The sequence below is a fragment of the Amblyomma americanum genome, chromosome 1 (genome assembly GCF_052857255.1).
Source record: "Amblyomma americanum isolate KBUSLIRL-KWMA chromosome 1, ASM5285725v1, whole genome shotgun sequence".
Lineage (NCBI taxonomy): Eukaryota > Metazoa > Arthropoda > Arachnida > Ixodida > Ixodidae > Amblyomma > Amblyomma americanum.
The window spans coordinates 277,709,894-277,737,305 of record NC_135497.1 but is presented as its reverse complement, the minus strand read 5'-3'; the positions used below and the strand labels follow the sequence as shown (position 1 = coordinate 277,737,305).

Genomic DNA, 27,412 nt, shown 5'->3' with positions numbered 1-27,412 from the left:
TTTTTGTTTCATAATTTTACGGCTGTGCTTGGACGGACCAAGACCATTGCGGCGAGTTGGCTCCACTCGGATGGGTGCCAACACACGCGACGAAAGCATGCATGCCACAGAACCGGCTGAACGGCCGAGGTCCGCCGAAGAGGGTGCCGGGAGAGAGTGAGCGTAATTGCAGGTTTCTGCGTTACCTCGTAAGGCTCCGGCGTTCCGCTGACAGGCGATTCACCTTGCGCGTAAAGGATGAGGTGAATATCGCTCAGCTTCGTGGGGATGTAAGGGAAGTTTACGTAAACGGTGAGCCGACGCTGGAAGGTTTCATCCGTAGTCAACGAGACGTTCAAGCATTTTGGATTCCGCATATTGGTGTTTCCAGTTTATCAGCAAATAGCCTTACCCTGCTGAACATTTCGTCGGGAACGAGGTTAGGCATATGCATATATAATGAATCTGAGGAGAAAACATGGAGAGAACAAAGGTTCTGGTGCAGTCGCCGAGGATTGTGCTTCTCCTTTTCCTGAATCACAAGCACGTGAACAGCCTGCCGTTTTTCTTGCTCTTTCTCTTTCACGCTGCCATGCGGCGAACCGACGCACTGTTATGTTACATATCTGCTAGCGGTTTGGAAAGTAGTGGCGATAGTATATAAAACATTTTGCACATACGAAAGACATTTAGTCATCTAAGCAAAGTTTTGTCGGAGCAGAAAATGGGGACGAAATTTTTCTGGATTTGTGCCGACTTCATTGGATGTTTGCGCCAGCGGCGTACGCAAGGCGTGAAAAATTCTCTGGCATGGTTGCATCCCTCTTTGCAGACATGCGTGAGGAAACTTGCACACTGCAATAATGTGCTCAGGGGGGCCTCGCCGTGGCCCATCGTTCACGAAACCGAGGGACTACAAGCGTATCGACGCCGAAAAGCGATTATCCTCAAGAATCAAGAGAATAAGTAGCGTAAAGACAAGGAAATTGTTCGATGCGAGACGTCTGGTGCCTTCGTTCAAGAGGGACACCAACACCGTTCTTGACCAGATACCGGGTATACCACCGCCACGGTGACAATACAAATCTTGTCAAGGTGCGAGCCCCTCGAGAGTAATCTGACGACTACGGTCCACTGGCGGTCTGGCTGGATCGGCTTTATGACTGAAGTGACTAACGCTTGAACTTAAAGGATGTTTCCGCACGTTTCTCTCATGCCATTTAATAGCTGGGGCGAGAGAGTAAGCGTAAATATGCGAAGGCATGCTCGAGAAAATACCCCCACTGATTCCGGACGTAAACAAATAGCAGAAGAGGCTGAGGAGAGCACGCTTGGTGGAGACTGTGGCCGAGTATTGAGCGAAAGGCAGAATACTCGCTTGGTGCGAGCTCTGACCGATTTTCTGCGATTGTCCGAGCTCATTTTTTGGTAGTCTGAGCGACGTTATGCGCTGTGATAGCACCCCGGATGCCTCGATTGTGACACCGAATAGACTACTTTTACTTGCGGATGCGGAGGGCATCTTCAGCACTGTAAGCATAGTTGAAGACTCTTCATTTGCATCTTGGCAGTTGAAATGAGCTGTCTCCGCAGCACGGCGTGAGCAAAGTGTCATTTTGATAAAGTTATTTAACGCGCTCGTTTGCGGCGGCGTCGCGTATTTTTCCTGCCTTCTAGTGCAAGAAGTGGCCAGAAGTGCACGCAGGTTCACTACACACCGTCACCGCAGAACGAAAATTTAGCTACACTGCTCTACTATACAGTAATTGTTACTTTGTTTTGCCGACTTCATTCACATTTTGTACAACTTCATGTCACACGTGGCGTATTATCCAATCAACTGCCGTGACGGATATATTGCTTGTAAGCGGTATGTACAGCAGGAATAGCTACTAGACCATATGCACCATAGAGCGCAGCTCGGGCCAAGCTTTAGGGGAAAAGTCGCTGAGCACGTCACAGGCACGCGACTTCACGCATGTCGTCATCAAAGATATGCGCAGCGGCCGCAGGAGCACTGTTGTAGGACGCGTAATGTCCGCAAGTGGCGAGCTTGCCACAATGTAGCTCGCGCTGTGCCCACACTGCGAGCACATATTATAACGTCCCTATACGGTGCCTACTCTAAAAGCACCCTCACCGCCACTTGGAACAGTGGTCGATGCGCACACATGGCTTGAACACTGCTGAAGCTGTCCAGGAGGTCATGGCGGTTGTAACCGCGACTTGTGACGACCGTTCCCAACCCTGGTCGATGTGACTAAAGCCTGCAGCTGTCGTCACGCGCGCATTCAGCGCCAGTGGCGACGACGCGGCCCCCGCAGGCTGCTGTTGCCGCAGACTCCGGGTCAGGGCGCGTTCGACCCTCAGGAGCCACAGGTGCCACCACCGCGACGCCGGCGGGCCTGACCGGAGGGGACTGCAGGCGCGGGGGAGGAACCGCGCGCGTGGACGAAGGCTCAGCTCTCCGGCTCTTGCGGTACTCGGCTAGAACGTTGAAGAGGATCTTCTCGACGTTGATGAACGGCGTCTCGCACGTCACGCAGCCAACGAAGGCCGCCATGTAGCACGCCAACAGGTGTGCGAAGTACACGAAGACCTGCGCCCAGAACATGGGGACATAAATGAGAATGTGCGCGCTTGACTTCCCGCTTAAGTTCCGACAATATCCGACACACGCTTGTAATTATCTGCGACCTGCAGCTGTATGCACGGCTGTCGTTACCATCACAGGCTGCCGAATATTTCGTGTAAGCGTTGTTTTGTAGCGCACGAAACCAATAATGATTTGTAGAATAATATAAGTAATATTGCTTATCAGCAGTTCTCCACTTGCACATATTGGGACATTTTTGTGAAGCTATATATATATATATATATATATATATATATATATATATATATATATATATATATATATATATATATATATATATATATATATATATATATATATATATATATATATATATATATATATATATATATATATATATGTGAGCGAAGGGTGTGTGGGGTGAGCACAAGGTTGCTTGCATTAGTTGATGTTTGGTGCGCTTGCGTGTACGTTTAAAATGGGTGACGGCCGCAACCTCCGTCCTGCCGAGCTAAATCAAAGCTAAAGTGCCACTTCACAGTCCAGCACACCAACAGGGCATCAAGCTACATATTTTGACATGATAATATAGCGCACAAATGAACATTTATTAGAGGCTTTTAATTCATGTCAGCGCATGTTCAATGCATCCTTGAGCCGTGTAAAGCATTTTACAAAAAAAAAATTCATGCGACCTTAAATCGACGGGAGATTGCACCAAATATTTAACGGCTATTATACGCTTTAGCATGTCCAGAAATGTGTTTAAAGAAGTGCACGAAGGTACCTCCCAGGTCTAGCAGACGCACCTTAAAGACGTTGTGCTGTTACTATATTGTCTAGTGAGCTACCATGTCGATGTCTGTATGGAAGCTACAGCTTGCGTGATGGAAATCCGAGGCCGCACCACAAAGCCATCTAGACAGTAAAAACAGCTTTCTACTGGCAGCCGTGACCTCAGTTTCACAGTCTTTACAGCCCGCAGTACAATGATAAAAGATCCCCGTCCAACCACGAGCCACTCTAACGAGCGATCAGCTCGTAGGATTCAGCCCCTGATTTAATTTCTGACGTAAGCAGCAGCTGCCACTTCAGTGCCAACAAATTATAAAACAAAGTACAGATAATGCAAGCTGGAAAAAAAACTTGTTACAATTTCACACGGCCTTTCGAAACACGTACTGAGTTCTCACAGCATGGATAAATATTTTTTGTAAGGCGTTCGCTAGCACAGGCTTGCGTCTACATATGCAGTGTTCCAGTCATAGTTTCATGCTTTGCCGAGGGTTTTGTTAAGCGCCCTGATTGTGTTTACTGCTAGTCTTTCTGAAAGCGAATAACGTAGTTTTGAAATCTGAGGGAGAAAGCCGGAGGCAGGGGGTGTCTATTAGTTGTTATCGCTTGTCTCAGCGTTAAAATTTAGCCTCCCGTCACGCGAAAACAACAAATGCGCGACTGCATTTGAAGAGAAAGCGACTTGATGCGCAGTAACAAGAAATATTTTTTCTGAAGGGCCAACCCTCGTCTAGAGTACAGGTCCCATTTTCATGGGGTTCAACGCATACGAATAACAGATGTGATGGCGTAATCCCCTTTTAGCCGAAGTAAACCTACCTTCGTATCTTAATAGTGTTGAATGTCCTCTCCACACGTTATGCCGTACACCGTGCTTAGTTCGGGGACCATTTTGCAGGTGTCCAGTGTTTGGGAAGGTCGGAGGTGTATGTACTTGTGCCTTCCTTCCGCATGCTTTGTGCTCCAGTCTGTCCATGTTTGTAGCACGCGCGTTTGGTGATAATTATTTTTTTGGGTGCCGTTATGTTGGCAAAGTTAACTGTGAACCCACATTCTCAGACCAATTTGTAACCAACGCGTTTATTTTGCGCATCCGGAACCAAATTCACAAAGCTGTCCTCACATTTTGGCGCATCATATCTCTTCAAAATTGGCTGGTATCCAAGTCATTTTGTCGTTGGAAGTTCTGTTTAGCCACTACATGGATCAGTTACGATACCCGAACCAACCTAAATTAATAATAATTATCTTGAAGCTTCCTCCGGTTAAAAGAAAAAGCTTCTCTTCGTGCAAGAAAGAAGGAAAAATTCGTGGGACCCTAAAGCTTTGCTTTGAAGAGTACAACGTGATAGCGTTATCGGATCCCGTTCGCATTGCCTACTTTGCATTTATACAGCGACCTAATTCCTAATTATCACTATTACTAATGCACGCATCCGTACATATTTCCAAGACAGTTCACAAAGTCAAAGACCACAGCGCATTCACTAGGTCCACCTTTATTCGTCGTGAACAAACGAGCCTTCGTGGCCTATGGGCATCGCCCCCGTCTCGCATTCCATAGATCCTGGGCTCGATTCCCCATCAAAACCCGCATTAACCCAATTTTCTTTTCACCCCAATTACTTTCCTTTGGTTACAGAAACATCCTTGGGAAATTTGGCGTCAGTCCGAACATTATTTGATCCGTTCCTGAATGTTATTCATTCGTTGTTTCCATCGGGATTTTTCGCTCACGGCCAACGACGCCGATGACGACGCTGGCTTTTCTGCGACACGAGACCCTTAACGCTGTCGCGTTAAAAGCAAGTTATCTCTTCCTTCTTCATGCCTTCTCCTCACCGTTTCAGACATCCGCCTAGGCCGTTTGAGCACCTTGTGCCACCTATCGCCTGTTGCGACAGCGAGAGGCGCGGCCTCCGAGATTGGTGATTACGGCATTAGGGTCTTCGGGCCACTTCGAATACACTAGGTATTTTTTATATTTGTAGATTTATTTAAAAATTGCGAAGATTGTGAGATGTATGTGTGCCAAAAACAGAAACGAGCAGGCGCTCATATACATGGACGCGTCGACTGGGCATAGGCGCGGACGTCAGGCAGCGAATCCTTGGCGTACGCACCATCATGAATTGGGTGACGTAGATGGCGTTCATGGTGTGCGCCGCATACATGAACATCAGCGGCGGGTGCAGCAAGTAAACCATGAAGGTCATCTTGCTCAGAGGCACGAACGCCTTCCAGGACAGCAGTGTGTTCACGAACCCTGTGAAGCAATTGAGAAGAGATGCTTAGGCGGTCTCAAGAACAAGGAAAAGCAAACGCGCGGTTCTGTTTTACCATTTATACCTTTATCATTATTTTTGCTCTATGACGCCGCATCGGGGCCGCATGACTGCGGAGGGAAGGAAATGATCCAGTTGCAGCTTTTTGAAAGCACTGCTCACCAAAACTTCCTGATTAAACGCGCCTATTGCAAAGCCTGACACCGGCGCTTGTAAAAATATATTCATGCAATTCGTGCAAGGTGCAAAACAAAATGCTCACGTTGTACAAAACGCGTGACTTGCAGACGACCTACGGAGCAAGCATGTAAATATTGATACATGGCCGCTCGTTGAGGCCGATATTATTTTAAACGGAACGAAGCTTACGTACCACTATTATACCCTTCAGTTTTGACAGCTGATATACAGGGTGTATTTGAAATAACGTGCTAAGCTTTCGGGCGCCTCGAGAAGATCTCACTGGTGGTGTATCGTTCCGCCAGATCAATATCATTTCAATGCATGCTTGCTCGTGCGACGATCCACAAGCAGAACAATAAGATGAAAAGGACAGAAAGGTTAGGGTCTAGATAGAATGTGCCAATCTGTGCGATTGAGTTTGCGCCTACAGTCCAACATCGTATTTAAATAGGAAGCGCTCGCGCACGCCGGAGGCGGCCGTGGGTGTACGGCGGCGCTGTCGTCTGCTACGTTTCACGCCGTTTGAGAACTGCCGTCCGTGTAGAACTGTTTAGGCTGTCTGGTTTGAACGATTGTATTTGCGAACAAACGTAGCGCTCGTGGTGTCATGTAGGACTACCCCAGAAGGTTGCCTATTGGGAGAAACCCCGAGCTGATTGAGCGCAAATATATTGTGGGGAGTATGACACAACAACACGCTTTTATCTCAAGTATTAAAAAGGTATGAACTTGGAAATAGCGCTGAAGACTTTTTCGTGCTGTTCTAAAAGCAATCGCAGCTGGTAACGGACGGAAGCCCTTATAGGTGCAATGTGAAATGAGGAAATTATTTCGGAATCTGTTTCTATGGGCTGCGCTGTCGCTTGGGACACCTACCAGGAACTAACACCGGCACGCACATTTTGTGGTGTTTTAAAAATGCAATGGCTTTGAAATGACGTCCCACACTTGAACATTACGTTGAGAGTTGCACTCGTCCCCTGTTAAAGAAGGAACGACCTCACAGGTGGACTCGTTGTGAAAACAGAAAACTGTTATGAAAGGTTTTGTTTACATGCATTTCTATGGGCCGTACGCCCAGCTGTTAGACCACCCAGCAGCAGCAGCGCCACTTCATCTTGCTTACATCACAGATCGGTGTTGGTTCATAGTGACAATATCAATGACAGCTCGATAGGTGCCGACGCGGACTCCCGCAGCGCAGTACTTCCAGCAGGAGGAGTTTCATGATGCAAACGTAGCGGCGCAGAGGCGCTCACATACCTTGCCTCATGCGCCGCGTTACATCATTTAATATGAAACTGCTCATTTGGAGGGCGCCATATCAGCAAATTAATTACTTCAGTTATATTTACAAAGCAAATGCTTCCAGAAGCTAGGTTTAAGTATAAAGTGAAAGTGTTTACATTGCTTAGGGACGCGTGTTGCAGCCCATATGCCCTTGTCTGTGGTTGGTTGCAAAGGTCTCGTAGGCACTGCAGCGGCATGTAATGTATTAATGTGATAGCATCAGTGTTGCCGTCACACCAAAACCTGGCCAACTGGTAATTAAATTCATGATTGGTCGAGAGAGGTCAAGTTACCTTGTGACATCATCACAACCTGCCTACCGGGTTCTGAGCAACTTATTTTCTAGACAGATACCTAGATAGAGAATTTAAATCAAAAGTAAAAGTCAGAAAAAGTGTGATATATGCAAATGTCGGCCCCGTCAGAGAATAGCGGATACCCGCTACTTCAGCTAGCATTACGAATAAGGTGGTTGATGGACTGCCAATTGCAAAAAAAATAACGCGAACTCACACAGAAGTTGCAACAGAAGCTGAGAAAAATGTAAAATCTAATGCTATCGCATTTCACTCTTAAGGTCATTTAAGCATTCCCAAAGTTCTTTTTCTTTAACACGTGGCCGTTGATGAGCTATCGGACAAGGTTTCCGACCGCTACAGCTTGAACGGAATATTTATGAAGGCGACTCATGAAAAAAGAACAATTAGCGGTTGTCCTTTGTTATTCTTTTTAATTAAATCCCGTGTTCTTAAAACGGGAAATAACTAGAAGAGAGAAACCCTTTTGGCCCTATTCAAATAAGGACGAGCAAACGGTATTTCTTTCAAGCCCTGTACTCATGAATGTCATTAAGAAGAAAACTGAAATTGCTAGAGGAAGGCTTCCTTATCATATAAGCGCCCCCCTTTTTCACACTTTAGTGCTTGTCCTTGTGGTTGAAAAGAAGTGTGGTGCCCGACACAAACCAAAGACACAGAGAGGTGTCCATTCTGATGTAGTTTTTAGCTAACAGCTTGGCAGTGCTGAAAATTCTTTATCTTTTATAAACTTTGCAAGCGACAATACTAGCGCCATTGTGTCTTCGCCATGACAATAATAAGTTGCATAGTGCGCTATTGCTTTCATGTCTTCAATTGAGGACATCAGAGCTCAGCTGTTGGCGTGTTCGGGCAAGTGAAGCTAAAAGTTGCTTCTTTTAAAAACGAATGTTTTCTGCATATACGCAAAAAACAACTCATAGCTACTACTTTTGTGTTTCTCCGTTTTCTTTGTTCTTACTGCTGCTTGGTTCTTACTGTCAAATTATGTGATATTTCTTTATGATGTTAAACTGAAGGGAACAAGTGATGTGCGTCATACAGAAAACTGTATTTTTGCTCGCTAAGTGTTCCTGTTTTTTAAATTATTATTATTATTATTATTATTATTATTATTATTATTATTATTATCATCATCATCATCATCATCTGCACATATCAGCTGATATTGCGTTTGGTTTGTTGTCTACCACTTCAAGGCAGCCGCCTCGTCATGCTGCCGCTTAGAGCAACTTGACGGAAAGGAAATAAAGAATTGATTTGATTCTAAACAGTATTTTTGCTTTTTTATTTAAGCAGTGAAACTGCACCTGGGTATTTTTCTCGGTGTAAATAGGTTCGGGTGTAACAGACCTAGATGCCACAGACGGAGAACTCAAAGACGAAGAAGCACAAGTAAAAAGAAGACGAAGAAGAAGACGAAAACTGCCACTAATCTGCCAACATAGGAAGCTTGGAAGGCCGTCATATTCCTTTCTGTTGCCACGGAAAACGCCAAGCATTTTCTGAGCGGTGGCCGAACGAGAATATATGTTACCACCGAATCGGCGACGAAACAACGGTTCAAGCTTGAAGGCTGAACTGCGGAACCCGTGACCAGTTGGAAAGAAATGAATGTAGATCTGAGCTTGTGGATCGAATAGAAAAAAAAAACTGTTGCGGGGCTTCCCATGAGCGCGAATTAGCTCTTCCAGCTTCATCTGTGCAGGTTAAGCAGCACGTCATTTGGTAGCATAAAATATTTTGTGCATCGAAGGAAGTGGGTAAAAGATTGACGCCGAGTTCATGACTGTTGCAGCCCTTAAGCCCTGGCGTCCTCATATGAGGACACGCTGCCATTTTTGAACATACGATATTTTGGGGGGGATATTTTTTGGGGGGATTTCCTGTCTGATAAAGAAATGTAATTGCTTGACAGAATAACACCTGCACAATACAAAAAAAGAATTGGTGGTGGTTTAGCTCTGGTTAAACCTGGAGTGGCGCGATAGATACAGCTGGCCGAGTGGAACTTGCTCAGCAGCTGCTCCGCATCACGTGACCAGCCACGGCGTCACGCGAACCACGTGACCAAGCACGTGGCAGCGTGGAGCGCAGTCACAGGGTGGCGGCGCCGCCACGCTAAAGGCTCGAAATGCTACCGTAAAGTAGTTGTCGCTACAAAAATCAGGGCCGAAATGTTTATATCGTATAACAGGAGAAAAAGGAAACCTGGGGTCGAAATAATGTTTAAAAATTTTACCACACTGAAGAAATTAAAAATGAAACGTGCTTGTAACAGCAGTTTATTATCGTTTTTTTTCATTGTTTTCAAGCCTTGAACCTCCGCTTTCACTTGAGTGTTGAGCTTTAGTCTCGCCGCTATATGATAACAAGTACTAGTCGAAAGATATCAGGCTTACTATCCTCGACTGCAAAATTCTGTTTTGACGGCACTACTTTTTATTTATGCTGTCATTTGCAAGTTAAACGAACACGAAAACAAAATTTCTTTCGCACCTTGACAACCTTGCAGTTGAGACGTTCAAATAAAATGCTGCTAAAGTTGCTGATTATAATATTTGAAATAAACTTAACAAAAACCTGTGCTCCCTCAAATTAACTGTGGTTTTTGAAGTCTTACAGTATGACTTCCCAAACAATAGGACGCATGAACTTTTGATATAATTCCCATGCTAAAGAACCAATCACGACGGAAATCCACGTCACCAGCATCCACAACGGCCACATATCGGAACGCTCGAGTCCACGAGGCTGTTACAAAACGTGGCTAGTACCGTCTTAAACAAGATTAAGAAACGCAAGCCTTAGCGCAAGCCCCGCCTAACTAAAGTGCAGTACCGTGGCGTAGCGTCCTCTCCAAACTGATGATGTTGGCCCAAAAGGCTCCCTCCTTTCACACTTTAGAATTTTGCGAACAGTCGAGGGCCGCGCGAATGCCGAACCTCACATTAATAATAAAAAGCAGGGAGGAGTCGATTTGGTCGCATTTCTAACTTTTCCCTCATGCATGCATGATTAGCAAGATGTCGCGCCAGAGCTGTGATTTTCTCGAGTCCACCGCGAGCAATGCCAGCCTTGCGCAGCCTGCTCGAGCAGCGCTCCAGCTACGAGTGATCACCTCCGTGGCCGGAGACGCAGGCGAAGGTGACCCAGGCGACGCACAGGGCCCAGGCGGGCCGGCTGGTGGCCCCGTACAGCACGCTGAGCAGGGGCCCCGGCGGCGAGTAGGCGTTCCACTCGTACACGCCGTAGACGATGGTCAGCCCCGTAGTAACCGACGACAGCCAGCCGACCAGCTGTATCCGCTGCGGGTGTGCCCAACACACAGCTGTTCTTAGCGTGCTGCGGCCTTTATCGCTGGGCATTTGGCCTACGGAAGGCTCATAAGTTACGACAATTGCTGCATTTACGACGCGTTAGAGATAACTCGGCCCCCAGAACGGTGTCCTTACTGTAGTCTCAGGACCGCTACTCTTTCGGTCGCCATGCCCGAGCGAAATGGGCATTTGCATGGATAATTTGTTTCGGAGCCTTTTGTGGGGCGGAAACCAGCTTACAAAAAATGTCAATGAACATTTAAAGCTCGTGCGGCACAAAGCGCAAACAATTGGTTGGAGTTTCTTACCCTGCTGATCTTGATCTGTCTGTACTTGTAGATGAGGTACCCGAGGTACAGCCCGATAGCGAAGGACGGAAAGTGCGTGTACGGCCGGAAGGCGATGTCATTCAGGAATGAGTTCAGGTTTCTGCAATAAGCAAGTCACGGCGTTCCAAGGGCTCGTTACACACCACAGAAAATGTTAAAACCTACTGTGAGACATCAATAAGGTCGCGCTCTAAGGTGGTCGTGCAAGGTCATTTCACTGCAGCGCAGAATGACTTTCTGTACTGGTCATTTCTTAAGCATAACCATGGTTATGCTTAAAGTAATGGCTGGCAATAAGACTACTGTCTAACCAGTCTAGTAGTTCTGAAGCGAAAGCAGTATCTACGGTACAAGCACGGCAACAATATCATTTAACCAGGTTAACAGTGATTACGAGTCGTATGTATAATGCAATGACCATACATCACGTGACTACTCCACTGCTGTTTTCTGGAACATAGTTCTTACAGCATATGAAGTGACGAAGCTGCGCTTACCGACGCTCTGAGCCTGTGCCCAACACTACCACATCCTTCAACACGCGCCTCTCCTGCTTGCTCTCCCACAGGCAAGCGTCGTAAACATGTGGTTGTTCAGAACGATTCACGATTTTCCGATTGCATTTTTAACCTCCACGAGGAGAAACCTAACCCGCATTTTTGAACAGCACTGCTCTGGCAGCCTTTCGGTATGTAAACTCGCCAGCGGGATCCCTTAGTTTTTGTTGCTTGTTGTCGAAGTGCCTGTTTTCGTATCTAAACGTTCTCACAAACAGAATGAGCAGTCACGGTGACACGCTTGGTGAATACTTCCTCTAATGTATGAATATGTCTCAGTGACTTGTACCTTGTGCAGCAGCAGTTATTTTTGTGTGGTACATTACTCTCCAACCGTGCTATGCTATATATCTGATGCCACGCGAAAGTTTCACGTTTCTTTGACCGGCCAAGTTTCTTGAGGCAGCTAGTAATTGTTCAGTAACACACAAACACAAAAAAATTGAATAAACTGTTCGCCTTTCCTCAGTTTTTTTCTTCCCTTTTGCTCACCATACTAGACAGACGCTACTCAAAGCGATGAAGACGATTAGAATGAGCGGCTGACACTCACTTAAGTCACCTGAAGAGCCAAGAAAATTGATACAACCTTCTAAAAAATGTGGCTCCTTCGTCGTACGATCCAAGGAAAGCCATACTGAAGGCGTCATATGCTTAAAATTTGTACTATCATGGATATTTTGGCAACCATGCACAACTTTCATGCCTCTTCGTTGCTTTGTATCCCTGCTTCAGGGTATGCCATTCTAGTGCACTCAAACAGCACGAGGACATTAAATCAAGCTTGCTCTTTGCAGAAGCATTAGTGTACACTTTTGTTCAAATACTCTGGCTGTTCACAAACGTGTTTGACTAGCAGTGAAGAAGTGGTGCTCTTCGGCGTGGCCAGTGTACAAGTATTCCTAGTTCAAGGACGAAACTTGCCGCCTGACCGTATCGAAACGCACTAGCGGGTGTCGGCAGCATTCATCCCTGACACATTCATCCATGTTTTTCAGCGCACTCCGCTGAGGGCGATAAGGCGTGTGCCCACAGACAAATCTTGTTCACTCGTCTGGCCGCACTTTGTCAGCCAATCGAGGGTGCAAGTGTTTCGCAGCAGTATATGAATACTCCGTCTTCTGGGACGGAATAATCGTTTCAGAATACGGTCCACAGTTTTCTACATGTCAGTTCCGTTTCGCTTGCCAGCATGAAACATTTTCTAGTTGTAAACATTCCGAAAGCATGTTGCCTAGAAAGGCTAGTTGAAAAAAATAAAAATAAACAATGGAAAGTTAAAAGAGGGAAGATGAAAGAAGGCTTACTCGTCGTCCGGGATAGAAAAGAGGGCGACCGGACCGTCGTCATTGATGTACGTGACTAGGCCCGTGACAGCCATGCTGGCGAAAGCGAAGGCACCTATGAGGCCCAAGCCAAGAGCTGGCCGCCTGCAACACGATTCGTCGACACACCATGTACATTAGTAGCTCGAATGGCGAACTATCGCTGAGGGACAGTCAGGCTCCCTAGCTTACCTGTATAGCGCCATAAAGAAGATTGGAGCAATGATGAAATACTGCATGTCACAGGAGAGATACCAACCATGTGGAAGACACTGAAAAGAGTGAGCAGATGTGTACGTCTGAGGCGAAGGATTAGCGCGCAGGCGTCACTGCTAATTGCAGGGAGGCTGCTTTCGTGTCGCGCCTTGTACTTCACGAAACGCCGTCAAAAATTTATCCGGCACGGCGTCTAGTCGGTGCGTGTGCGGCGCTTTGTGGCGATCTTTTTTCCGGCTACAACCCTCGCTAAACATCCGGAACAGTAATTTGTCTTTTCTCCGACTACCTTACTCTCGTTTTTTCCCTTATGCATGGGAAAGGGTCTCCAAACACTATTCTCGCTTACAAGCTGTACTCTTTGACCTGCGCAGGCACTCATCGTGACTGTTGCAATGCTTACGACTTCCTGGGTCTTCATCCAGGAACTAATATAGATCAGGTTGGTCCACCAGTAGCGCTTGCATCCTTCCGCAAAGCGGTCCACAGTCTCGTGCCACAGAGGCCCGCTCATCCAAGGCGGCCCAAGGATCAGCGTGAGAGACACCATCAGGAAGGGAGGCGTCAGCCTAGGGGGAGGAAAGAAGCACGCCGCGCGTCAGCAGCTCTCAGTGCAGTTTGGTTTAACACCGGTCTTTTATATGGTCCACTTGTTAACTGTACTTATAATGCAAAAGCTGTAAAAGTTCTCTGGGGGGCATCCGTATTGTGGGAGCCAGGAATACGGTGCCGAAGCAGGCCCCATCTTTTTGCGATAGTCGCAGGTCCTTGCATGGCGCTAACCTTTGTTGCACACTCAAGACCAGGCATGTCATGCAGTGAGATCACATGTACTGTCCCTTGGCATGTTTCTGTTCGCCCTAGCATTGAGTAAATCCGACTAAATTCCAGAGACGGCTGACGAAATGCTATAATATTTTGCGATATTTTCCTTCGAATGTCATCGACAAGGATTTTCTTTCAATACAGGCAGGCGCATAATGTGCCTACCATCTCTGAATAAAAATAAGAAGACCCTGAATGCTTGTAATAAATAATATGAGCATACATAAAACTAAACATGTGCAATTACTGAATCATGTGGTACAAACAAAACTTCAAGGCCTCTTGAAAATGCGGTGAGCGCAGCGGGATTAAAGCTGCGTGTTATACAGGTTTACTGCACTGGCGTGACTCCAGAGGAAAGAAACTACATTCATAAGAAAGAACGAAAACACACACACACACACACTGAGAAAAGGCGCCTGAATATATAACCCGTGGTGCGCATACACGCGCAAAATTAATAAATAATAAAAAAAAAACAAAAAATGTGCGGTCTAGTCCGTGCTAAGCCTAAACTACGAGCGTTGCCAGTAAGCAAACCTTTGTGCACCAGGTTTCGTCCCGCTTGTCTTTGTTTGGCGCTGTCGCCGAGGGCACCGATCAAGCGTTATTGAGATTTCGACGCTGCAGTGCGGCTGCGCCTCGCGGCCAGCGGACCCTGCCGTGTTGCGCCTTTCACTGGGCGCTTCCTCGTACACCAGACCAAGCTGGGAGTGTTCTCGTGACCACGCGTCCGTCCCATTTGACGATTTCAATAACAACACAAATGCGCGCAGATTGTCCGAGAAGCAGTTATAAGCATTTGACGGCACCGACCGCGCGTCCTACAGCCGGTGACAACGAAGGGGGTACATTGTGCGAGGCACGGCCTGCGTGCACAAGGGGACGAAATCGGTGGACCCTGCGGTATTTTTGGGGACGACGCAGATGCGGCTCTCGTTGTATAAAAGCTGCAAGGTTTTCATGGAGTCTCTCTTTGGTCAGCTCGTGAGGGTGTTGTTACTTTATAAACGGATAAAATTTATCTCTCCGTCGGTGTCATCTATATAAATCTTTGCTTTCCTCCTTACATGTGCTTCGTGCCTTACGAAATTAGCACCAGTTTTTAGCAACATCGTGTGGCACTAATTGCAAGTTGACTGTTAATTACGAATTGGAAAAACAGCGCAATCAAAGACGAGACACAAGAGAAGCACAAAACACCAGCGCTGGTGTTTTGTGCTTCTCTTGTGTCTCGTCTTTGACTGCGCTGTTTTTCCAATTCGTAAAACATGTACCAACCAGCCCGTATTTGCCCTCTTCTGGAATTCATGACTGTTAATGAACACGTGCCTTTTGCGTAAACTTCTATGACCTGCAACCCAGGTGAAAAGAGTAGCAGCAACGTTTGCTTGCGTTGGCGCAAATGGCCACTACCAGAGTCCTTGAAAAGCGTGTTATGGTCATGAAATTTCTCCGTAACTATATGGGAGACCTTGGTGTGCTGTCCAAAGCGGCCGCACGGCGGCGCTGGCGTCAATCGAGGATTATGTATTGAGCGGCGGAGCGCTAGGCCGCCTAAAGCCCGTTTCCCGTGCAAGCGAAAACGCTCGCGATTCCTGCCGCCACGGCGCAGAAACCTGTTTCGAGCCGCCACGGCGGGTGGAGCGGCCAGAGCGACCAGGTTCCAACAAGTTGCAAATTTTTGCTGCGGCGCGCCGCTCAGTTGCTTGCATGTGAACCAGCCTGCTGTTCAAAAAGCGGCGGTTTTGGGTGTGCCTTTTTCCTGTTCTGGCACTTTATCGGGCGCAGTGTGGACGTATGCGAACACGTGTGCTGAAGAAGAAGCGAGTGCTGTCTGTGAACGGTGGTTTCGTCTTGTTGTTTAACGGGCTGTCGCTTCGGCGACAAGTGCAACAACGAAAAAATTCCACTTTTTCGTTTCCCCTCTGACGCTGAACTGCAAAAAAGAAGTGGAGACGTGCCAACCCGAGATGAAAAGTTGGTGGCTGCTGTACCGATTCACCGAGCGTGCGTTTTACTGACGAACATTTTGATCCCGCGCACATCGTTCGGCGGGACGAGTTCGTACTGAATGGAGACATTATGTCGCTGCGACGTTAGCTGCCCAAGCTGAAGCCTGGCGCTGCCCCTAGGATATGCGAAGGAATCCCACGGCACTTAACCAAGCCCAAACCCCGGTATCAATCATCAACAAAGCGCCGCCGTATCGCACCAGATGCAACTCGTGCCCGAACTACCTGGCCATCGTCAACGCTACTGAAGCACCTAATGACGGTGAGCCTCAGTGCCAGCTTCAGAGCGCTCGCTAGTGTCAATGCGTCATAACATGAAATGCTAAAAAAAGACACTGGCTAGAATTACACCCTTTTATTTTTTTAGATGCTGTACAAAGTACACATTCCAGTTTGGACAATGCCTGACAAACTGCACAACAGCTGCTCAATCCCGAGCTGTGCGCAGAATTAAACTCAGCTTCGCGACTGTGCGTGCAAAATGCCCAGCCTGTGGAGGCGAAAAGTCGAGCCACTCAGAGCTGATATGTTGAAGCTTCTTGTTCTGCTCTTCGTAGTATACTTGAATAAATTGTTAATTCGGTACTGCACATTCGATTTTTCATTTTTACACGCACACCACCGGGGACGGATAAGTTGCGAAAACAATTTGCATTACTATGTTAAAGAAGAGCGTGGTACAGTGCTGTAATGCGTATACGTAAGCATGACGCAATTTAGTTGGCGTTTATAGATCGGCGTCGGTTCATTTAGTGGCCCAGTGCACTTTACAAATAGCGGCACCCAGCTGCTAGAATGGCGAAGCTATGAATGCCCAAATGCACCATCTGTAAGTTAAAAAATATACAATTAAGGTACCCTCTACTGCGCGAATATCGCAAGCGAAATCAAATGCACTGTGCTTCCGAAAGATGAACGCCGTGGTGCCGCTCATGCAACAGCCTGCGCGACGTTTTGGCGCATTAATTGTCGTCTGACGTTGACGCCTAGCTTTGCATTAAACCCTACATTAAATCCCATGCCGGGTATAGCTAAACGTACTGCTAGGCCCGCAGCCGTGTCCGCTGAAGCAAGGCAAACGACACAAGCGCAGCACAAATCCAATCAATGCTGTCTCCTTGCGCGACCTTTGCATTACCACGCACTGCGTTGCTGTCACGTGTATATTGTGGACTTACGTTTAAGCAATGTTTGATTGTCTCGTCAAGCATGACAAGTCTCCAAGCAGCAGCTAGATGATCGTAGGTAAAAAGCCAGCGGTGGCACTTGCACTGCAGCGCCCTTTCTCGACATAAGCGTCAAGCAGGACAGGTTTACGGAAATGTAGTGGACAGAGGACCTCCTCTTCAATTCCGCGCAAAATATTAAAACAACGAATTACTAGCACGGGCATTGAAGAAAGTTTTTCTATTGTGGAACACAACTTAAGTCTGCAATGAAGCTCCGCCCACATTCAGGGCCACCGCACAGAATTCCTCCCCGACAAAAAAGTAGTCCGTTGTTAAGACCTTTCTTGTTACCTAGACAAGAAGCTAAAAAAAATTATAAGGTATAGAATTATGACACCTGGCTTTTTTAAATAAAGTCAAACATTAAAGAGCTGATTTCGTTTACTCCTGCATTGGCCAGCGGAGTAATACAGGACGCTTCGGATAGTGGCCCAGTGTTAACAACTGCTGTTTTTTTAAGCTGTATCCTACTGTAGTGCAACCACACCACACGCCGCGGGCTCGGTACACTGATCGCGGTTCCCCGATGGGCGGTGGAGCCCCTAGCGGCCGCTTTTGTCCCCAAACCAAACTTCGGCGGGAGTTTCATGACTATTAAGACTATTGAACGTGTCCCCCACTACCCATACTGGCACCTAAAAGTCCTTGAGTTCGAATTCCACTTAAGCCTATATTTTTCCGCGTCTTCTTCACTTTCTCAAGTTCTTTAGCGATGTGGACGGCCGGTCCAAAATCTGCAAAGAGAGGTGAAAATGTAGCCGTTAAACGCATTCCTAAGCCCCCGCGGTGGCTGAGTGGTTACGGTGCTCGGCTGCCGGCCCGAAAGACGCGGGTTCGATCCCGGCCGCGGCGGTCGAATTTCGATGGAGGCGAAATTCTAGAGGCCCGTGTGCTGTGCGATGTCAGTGCACGTTAAAGAACCCCAGGCGGTCGAAATTTCCGGAGCCCCTCACTACGGCGTCTCTCATAGCCTGAGTCGCTTTGGGACGTTAAACCCCCATAAACCAAACCAAACGCATTCCTGCATTAATACAGATAGACAAGTGCCAAACACGGGCCACACTGTATTTTTCCGCGCCTGCGCAGCATAGGTTTATAATCAGGCGTGCTTTCTACCAATGAGCAGTTGTGTGCGCAGTGTATGTCTGTGTGTGCGCCTCTTTTTTGTGAGGCTGGTCTCTTTGCGCTGTAGTTATGTCAGGGGCTCCAAACCAACTTGTTCAAAAGCTAGCCTCACTCAGCTTGACTTGTTCTAATCCTGCCTTAAAATCGGCAGGCAAGACAATACTGTTCATATCATCAACACAAAATAACATAACAGATTCAAGACACGTCGTCCCACAGAGAAAGAGGTAAGAAGACTAAACAGGAAAAAGAAACTGAGTTTCACGTTCACTATAAGCATGACATAAAATACATCCTTAGATAACGGTCCAGGCAGTTTAATTTTTAAGTTTGGACTTATTAATTTTTCATTTTATTGGACCTTATCTAGGGTTTTATTCAAGGTTATCATATTCCACTTATTGCTGTCAACTCCAGAGTTATCTGTAACTTGTAACGATGAAACTTTACACCTGCCACCAAGCAGGCCAATGAGCGTAGCGTTCAAAGTTCGTGCATGGCGCCATGCGATGAGCGGCGAACACTCCTTGCACGCGCCGCGGGAACCTGCTGCAAGTCTTCTGGCATTCGAAGACATTCTCCACTTGGCGACTCGCAAATTCACGGTCCACCAATTCCTGCCGTGCGCGCGGCTGCGTTGCCCCCGAGCGCGGAAAAAAACAAGCGGTGTGCGCGCGCGCGGACCGTGTATGGTGGACGCTGCGTGCCGCACAACGGTTCGAACTGGCGAGGAGGTCGGCAGACTGGCGCCGGGCACACGGCTATTAGCAGAGAGGCGTTGGCTGCAGGAAAGCGCTGATTTCGAATGGTCCTGATCTTCCCGCAGCAAAGTCCCGGGGGGAGGGAGGGGGGGTGGGCAGCCTGCTTGCGGAATGAGGGAAGCCTGCACGTCCACGGCTTGCCAAGAACTCGGCAGACGGCCGCTGCCGTCTTCAGGAGCGCCGACAATGGTAGAACCTCTGGGCGAGGAGGAGCCCGGGCGAAAGAGAGGGTTCCGCCATCGGGGTTCTCCCCAAAAAAGCAGCAAAAAAAACTAACAGACGATTACGATACTTCCTAATGCCAAATTTGGGAGCACCTCTTTAGCTGCTTTGATTTTGCGCGCGCTTCTTCGAATCTAGAACTACAGCACGAGCTGACCGACGGTGCTAAACGTCCTTCATATAAGTCGAGCCCACTTATCGGCCGCTGTTGTAACGAACGCTCGCTTATTACGAATGAAGGCGGTGTGTCCGTCATTCGGCCCCGCAGCCTAAAAACGCAATTTCCTGCTGGCGTGGAGACCGTAAAACGTTTCCTAGCTTCCGTGACACCCTCGACCCGCTTCCAGAGCAGCGTGGTAACTCCCCCCCCCCCCCCCCCAAAAAAAAAAAGTAATAAATAAAATGTCGGCATTGAAACCACCGGAAAAGCGCGCGCCGACTGGTTGCAGTGTCAAATGGTGCATGCACGAGTGCCGGTTGGTCTCAAGAGCATGCAGTATCGTGGTACGCGCTTGAGAGAGGCGTCGTTGGAAGTAAAATTGCGCGCGGTCGGTGATATACCAATGGCAGCTATCTGAGACTCCCGTTCACATGGTTTGCCTTGCTAACACAGCCGGTCACGAGGGGTGCGTTCTCCAAACGGTTCACCAACTTCTGCACTGCTGCCGGTCGAAATCAGCGCGCATACTACAGGCACGGTGCAAATGCGACGTTCTGCGCGCACGTGCGTTGCACTAGCTTCGTCGCTCCATTCGTGCAATTTATTTTATCGAGGATCGGAGGCCTGCTTACCACCACTTGCCATAAACGCTCACATCGTATTTAGCTATACTGCGTCCCTAAGCAGCTCATTGGCAGAAATGATTTAAACGAAAAGCACACGACCATCTCGATAGCTTGGAAAGCGATTTCATAGGACCTGTGTGAAAAAGCAGACTTGCAAACGGACCTTTTCAAGAAATAAACGCCAGGTTTGCATAGATTGACATTTTTCGCTGTAATAGGCAAGTCCATTTACTACGAACTTCGGATACAACGAACGCGATCATCGTGACCGTCAGTTTCGTTATAAACGGGCTCGACTTCGCACAGGGCGTGCCGTGTCCTTCGTCGCTTCGCGCCAAAGCAGGCGCGCACACGCATATAAGTTTCGAGTTTCTGCTCTCCGATCCGGCGCCACCGCGCGCGAGCGGAGTGGAAAGGACGTCAAACAACACACACAACGTTATGTGCTCTCCATAGGTAAACAGGTGTTGTTTCTCCGAGCTTCTAGGTCTTTCTGTGGCGCGAGCGGGCGTGATTCCTTTCGCGCCGTTCCGGTTTTCGGCGCGCTTCGGCGCATACGACTCTGACGCCATCTCCGAGCGAACGGCGGCACCCAGGAACTATGTGCCCGCGCGGCACGCACGCGTGTGTTGTGTTCTGCGCCCGGTTACGCCGACGGCAACAGCGACGGCGAGGGTCACCGTTCAAACCATTAACGGGTGCTTAAGAGCTGCGCTCTAAAAGACGAGAATATAGAAAGCAAAAAATATAATAGAAGCAAAAAAGCAAAATGGATAGGTGCATGAAATCATGCCCTTGTTTGCAGAGCACTGAAGAAATTGCATGCAAAAAAACAAAACAATTCCATGCATACTAACACAGTGCTTTTCACGAAAACATTTTGCTGGAACAACGGAAAAAGTTGGACACTCTATTTTCTTTCCCGGGCCATTCACCCTATGTATACTACATATGGGAATTAAAAAGGTTAGGACTGCAGCCCAGGAAGAAAAACCCTTTCTGCTCTGGCGGACAAAATAAACTCTTGCGGCTACTTTTAACTCCCTTCAGAAGTGCCTCGTTCTGTTCCGTGCTTCCGTCCCGTGGTCTGCGTTTGTTTCCTTTCACTAGCGATGCTCTTAAACTTCCAAATTACTCACAGCCGCTGTAACCCTGCGTCCTACAAGAATTTATAGCGAAGTTTCTGTTTCTGAAGGCGTTTTTCTGGTGCTTTGGCGCTTTTTTTTGCTACTTCTAGCACCTTGGTGGTGTTGACGACTTTTTGCTTACTTTTATTATTTTTGTGCCTCTTTTTTTCGTTTAGGAGGTGGAAACCTCGCAGAGGGAAACAGACACGGATGCCGCATCGACAAGTCGCACCTTGACCGCGGAAGAACTCGGCGTTGCCGCAGTTGCATAAAGCTGCAAATAAATTCTGGCGTAATCTGCAATTTTCAAGTGGTGCGGCTTCGTCGGGAGGAGTGAGGAAGAGTTGACGGGGAGAGAGAAGAGCCTGCTGTTTAACTTTTACCTTCCTCAGAATATACTGTGTCACACTGGAGAAGGAGTACTATAATCTGAACTGCGCTGCCGTTGTGAGCACATTGCCTCTGATATGAAAGGTATTTGTGTGAAAGCTTAGAAAATTATAGCTCCCTCGGGCAACGGTCCGTGGTTTTTGTCTGAATCCATCATATCCACTCAAGTAGACATGACTTGCATGCCGATGTCGATGTTGGCTGTCCCCTTCGTATCGAGTCGCCGTTGACTCAAAGGCGCGACGGGCCAAAGTCGAAAATAAAAACAGAAAAACAAACCTTTCGTCAAGAAAATTAATAGTAAAAAACACTTCTGCTCATTCTTCACAACGCTGCCTGCATGATGGGCACGCATCACCATTGCATTCGAACGTACATCATGAGGGGGTTGCCAACTCAAATTGATACACACAGCGACGCCCTGTAGCAGTTATACATCCACGTATGAAACTGAATTTATATGAGGTGTAGTTGTTTGCCCACCTGATGTAACGATGAATGTAGTACATCAGGAAGTCAAATCGTCCTTTGTCTTGCTTGAGCTTTCCGTAGCAGACGAACATAAGAAGCAATCCACTGCAAGAGATAAAAATTGCCACCATGCAGAATTTGCCTTTTTTGCTGATAATTTTTTGCAGGATAAAAATTCAGCTTTTCAAGGTGAGGTAATATGGAATTTCATTCTGACCAACGCATTTCAGGCTAAAGGGGCTATCCCGGCAAAGCGTCGGTTAGAGGTCATAAGGAAAACCAATAAAACACCAACGCTATCTCTGGCACTGCATGTAAGCGCATGGAACTTCACATAAGCCGATAAGCGGTTTGCGCGTTTATCGATGATGCAAATCAAATGCGCTGTTTTTTAGCATGTGCTAATTGAGGAATGAGTACGTCGTTCATTACTCCTTTTGCATGAATACCAAGTAATTTGCCAGTTCACAACTAAATGTTTTCTTCACAAAACCGTGTGTGTAAATTACCTTTATAAGGTGCTATCCTTTTAGTCTTACCTTAGCAGGAAGAACGAGTCCACGGACAACGAGGCGTTCAGGACCACTTGGAATGCGACGTCCTTCCCCAAGTCTTTAGCCCTGATAGCTCCTGCTGCAAGATTTGGTCTTTGTTTCAACCTGATCTTCTTCCACCAAAATGGCAGTGCTGGATCCCAGCCCAACAAGACACGGGATCTGAACGCTTTGCCTTTTATAGGTTTGAGTTAAGGCTCCCTGTCAAACCTATTGGAGTGACGTGGATAGAGGCTTAGTTTAAACAAGGGCACAATATGTGCACGAACGAGTGCCACGAATCGCCTTGAATTCTGCGTTTACAGCCTCATGTTTATAGTTATTCAGGAACGTGCGCGCACGCTTGTGGTTAGTGGTTTATGGGGGTTTAACATCCCAAAATGACTCAGGCTAAGATGGACGCTGTAGTGAAGGGCTCCCATAATTTCGACCACCTGGGGTTCTTCAACGTGCACTGACGTCGCACACCACACGGGCCTCTAGCATTTCGCCTCCATCGAAGTGCGACCGCCGCGGCCAGGACCGAACCCGCGTCTTTCGGGTCAGCAGCCGAGCACCATAACCACTGAGTCAGCGCGGCGGCTACGCGCGCGCGCCCGTGTGTGCATGTTTGTGTGCGTGCGCTTGTGTGTGCGCGTGCGTGCGTGCGTGCGTGCGTGTGTGTGCGTGTGTGCGTGTGTGTGTGCGTGTGTGCGTGCGTGCGTGTGCATATATGTGTGTGTGTGTGTGTGTGTGTGTGTGTGTGTGTGTGTGTGTGTGTGTGTGTGTGTGTGTGTGTGTGTGTGTGTGTGTGTGTGTGTGTGTGTGTGTGTGTGCGCGTGCGTGTGTGTGTGTGTGTGTGTGTGTGCGCGCGCGCGCACGATTGCAGCGAGGTATAGGAGACGTTTTCTGTTCATCAACTGAAATTCTTCGCGGATTCTACTGGCGTCCTTTTATACGGGCACTGATATCGTACCTGCTCACGTTCGCGCGAAGAGAAGGCATCCATTTCATTAATACAAAAATTAGGGGAGGCAAGGCATGATTACTAATTTCGGAACTTCGCCCTCAAACGGTACGTGGGGAGAACTTTGACCTAGCGCAAACGATCTCAATTTTAAACGAAGCATCTTAGCTTGAGCGTTAGTAAGGAATTAAAAAAAATTGCTCTAATAAAGTGTTCGCGAATTTCACCATAATTTAAGCCATTTCAAGGGCGTCGTGCTGAGTGCTCAAGCGCGCAGCGTCAAACCAAACTTACACATCTTCCAACCCCTTAACCTCCTATCCCCACCCTGTTTCAGACTATGGTCACAATCTTGTAGGGCAATAATAATTGAACTTAAGAAAACATGGACTGCATCTGACAGATTCTAAAAGACGTCTACAAGATCAGTGGACAGGCTTACAGACTATCGAATTGTTGCGGCTGAAGTACACATGACCGAGCATCACCCATAGCATGCTGATGAAGCGAATCCCGTGAAGGCATCTCATGCTCCGGTCGTTGGTTTTCGTCGACAGGATTTTCCGGCCGTTGGAGTAGGCGGAAAATGCCTCCAATAGCTGACGAGGAACACCTGCGTAAAATTGAACGGACTTAATTTCAACGAAGCCCCTTGCAATACCAGCAAGCACGTCGGCGTTTGTATTATTTCATGGATATACGCTGTCCGATATTTGTCCCCTCTGTCGCGTGTTCTTAGCTTTTTTTAGGCTCTAATGACACCTCACGTCATACGCTTGAAGTTACCGAGCAAATCGATCTTACGAGTGCAATGCCCTCTGATGTTCGTTGTGAAAGTTCTCCATGCATCTATTGGGACAACAAGGAACAATTGCATTGCAGTAACTTATCTCGAACAACTCTTTAGCCACAGCGCGTTGTCGGTAAGTTCTGTTCAGAGAGTTTAACAGCGTCAAGAAAAACAGGTAGTTGCACTGCTGTACAATATGTTGCCTTGCCTCTTTTTGTTTAAAAGAAAGTTTTGTTAAGTACTTCCCTTGATTACCGTACGCTTGAAGTGCCGTACTAATGCGATTAACGCTTTGTCGGCGATAGCAGTAGTCAGTCACTGTCTTCTGCCATTTGCGCTATCGACAATTTTATAAGCGCATACAGAACAATGTGACCTCATAGTATTGCTGCATAGGGAACGAAAGAAAAACGAGCCTCTAATGTAATTGCTACGAAAACTATGATAGTGCCTTCGTGAACTGGCTTCTGCACACTTTTATTTGTTTTATTATTAATGAAGAATTATTGCGACTAGTTTCACGCAATCTTGCCACTTCCATACATGCAGCTACGTCTCCGCACTGGCTTAGTGTCGTGCAGCTTAGCTACATTAGGCGGCTTAACGTAGTTATCTACTTAACCAGTTTTTAAGTCTGAACCAGCTACTTCGCCTTGAGTTTCATCGAAAGGGGTAATGCCTAATTTGAGTTTGATAAAAATTCCCAACTACGAGCTGTTTTGGAGCCAAAAGCTATAAAAGCTGTCTGACTCTTGGTGCGGGTACACGTTACATACTGTGCTGCAAATAGTCATGCGCTCAACAGACTAAATGTAGCGTGTTGATTTGGATTTTCTTACCTTTTTCTGGTTCCTTGAGGGGCTCCGGCTCTCGTCTAATGACTCTTCGGATTTTGGGCACAATTTCAGACAACGTGCCCGCGATGACGATGAGAACACCGCAGCCAAATATTGATCTGTGGAACAACACCAAACACCGCTATTCATCGCCTGAGATCATGCAGTGCGCACTCATGTGTTCATGCAAATAGGTTTGAAGCGCACTGCGGGGCTGGAAGGACACCAGAAGTGTAACACGTGACAAGCGTTGTGGGCCGCCTTTCACTTTTGCGTTCTCTTACATTCTGGCTCCTTCCAACACTTAAGGTCTGTAGACCTGAACTGCATTATTTGCTTCATGCATGGAATATGTCTTTCGGAGCGTAACATTTTTGTGTGTCTACAGAAGGAGCAAAGCCTGTCAAAGCGCTCCAAGGCATCCTGAGTTGAGAAAAAGGAAAGAAAAACACTAAGCTAAGAAATTCGAACCTCACTAAAGCTGCCAAGGCTCGTACACGGTGCATGTCGTGCATGCGTAGCTTGCAAAGCACCTGTGTTTGGAAACCACCAGCCACGGTCAGAATTGGCGGTCACTGTCTTTGCTGCCTCGAGGAAACAGCCGCACTTTCTCGGCAGTGTTCGTGTGACTGCAGAGGCGCCCACAGAAGTTTTCGAAACACGGAAGCCCCGGAAAAAAAAGTAAGGGTCTTCTCTGCACTTCTATTGAACGTTCTGCTAGTCGATAAAATTTAGCTTTTTTATGGATTCGTGCTCGGGAAAGTTCTGCGGGTACCTCAAAATAATACAGCTATACAGCGGCAGGTTTCGAGCGTCTGATTTAGACAACACATCTTAAAAATACGTTAAAAACGATTTCACACATCGCCCAATCTCCCCATAAACGGCATTCACCACGGAGCCCTTAAACTGCATTGGACGTGTGCTTATTCACAACGGAAGCACGTCCAACTACTCTCCAGCATTCGCTCAACACGACTGGTGACGCCACGCGTGAGGTAATTATAAATAGGAACTAAAACCGCAGCAGACACAGGACGGAGGCAGGCGAAAACAGGGCGATAACCGCCTAGCGTTGTCGCCTGGCTCCGTCCTGTGTCGACTGCGGTCTTAGTCGTTATGTCCCACCAACTGGCCTACAACTTTACTGTCTTTAGTCATTATGTATACTACAAGTGGTGAGTTTTGGATCGTATTTGTTACTCTAGCTATTTGTTTGGCTCGGCTTGGTCATGTTGGCTAAGGCATTTATATAGGCTACTTGTTAAGCCAGCATGCTCAAACCGGGAGGTCGTCATAATGGTATGCGAGTCACTAGGAATTCGGAGCATTTGTTTTCGAAAGGTTCCAATAACGTCGCCTCGGGTTTAGAATGTTTCTGCCTATTGTAAACAAGTAAAAGCTACGCAGCATGTCTAGAAGCTCTAACTGTATCTCGTGCAGCCTGTTTTACTACACAGAGCCATGAGCAAACTTCAGTCAGGTGCCTCCTTAAGCACTGGTGCTCAGGTACATCCCTGTTTCAGCGCTTACTTTTGGATTATAATGACACTTTTATTGAGCAATAAAATGCACCCTAGTTCTTTAATCGCCACTGACGTCCCAACTGGAGCTACGCATGCGAAGGGCCGTGTAACTTTGCTACAATCCTTCCTTATTGCATCTGCACTTTTGTCATTTATTTCTACCCAAAGCAGACCGCAAGTGGTGAAAAGAGGAAAGTTGTACACAAGTGCTTTGAGAAGGGAAGAGTTTCCGTCTAAAAAAAATGAAAAAGAAGAGAATAAAACGTGACTCTGGCGCGCCACGGGGAGAAGAGTAGAAAAGTGCGGTCGGGGCTCACAGGATCGCAATGTAGTAATCGGGAAGTACGACTTTCTGCTTCACTTCGCACCAGGGAACCGTCACGTTGGTCTTCATCTGCTTCCCGACTGAAAGAGAGGAGAGACGGGCGGAACCGTGAGCGGCGTTCCGCCCCGAGGGGCGCGCGCGCGGACAATGCACGAACAAGGAAGAGAGCGGCCGCTGAGTACGCACAGTAGCGGGCGAGGCTCCGGACGTCGTCCAGGCTGCAGGTGGAAGGGACGCAGATGCCGATGCGAAACTTGAGGAAGTACATGTAGGCCAGCGAAGTGTCCAGCTC

At 47.5% G+C, this 27,412-nt stretch overlaps 1 protein-coding gene across 1 annotated transcript; it reads right to left on the bottom strand.

Annotated features, from left to right (window-relative positions):
• Positions 1 to 27,412, bottom strand: LOC144097317 (nose resistant to fluoxetine protein 6-like). Its single transcript, XM_077630060.1, has 13 exons — positions 27,307 to 27,412; positions 27,113 to 27,200; positions 25,273 to 25,388; positions 24,086 to 24,256; positions 22,683 to 22,776; positions 22,156 to 22,248; positions 13,596 to 13,761; positions 13,169 to 13,248; positions 12,959 to 13,081; positions 11,074 to 11,194; positions 10,567 to 10,753; positions 5,494 to 5,636; positions 1 to 2,578 (listed from the first exon to the last, which is right to left on the bottom strand). Exons 1-13 carry the CDS (start codon positions 27,386 to 27,388, stop codon positions 2,240 to 2,242), a joined length of 1,803 nt encoding a protein of 600 aa, XP_077486186.1. The 5' UTR covers positions 27,389 to 27,412; the 3' UTR covers positions 1 to 2,239.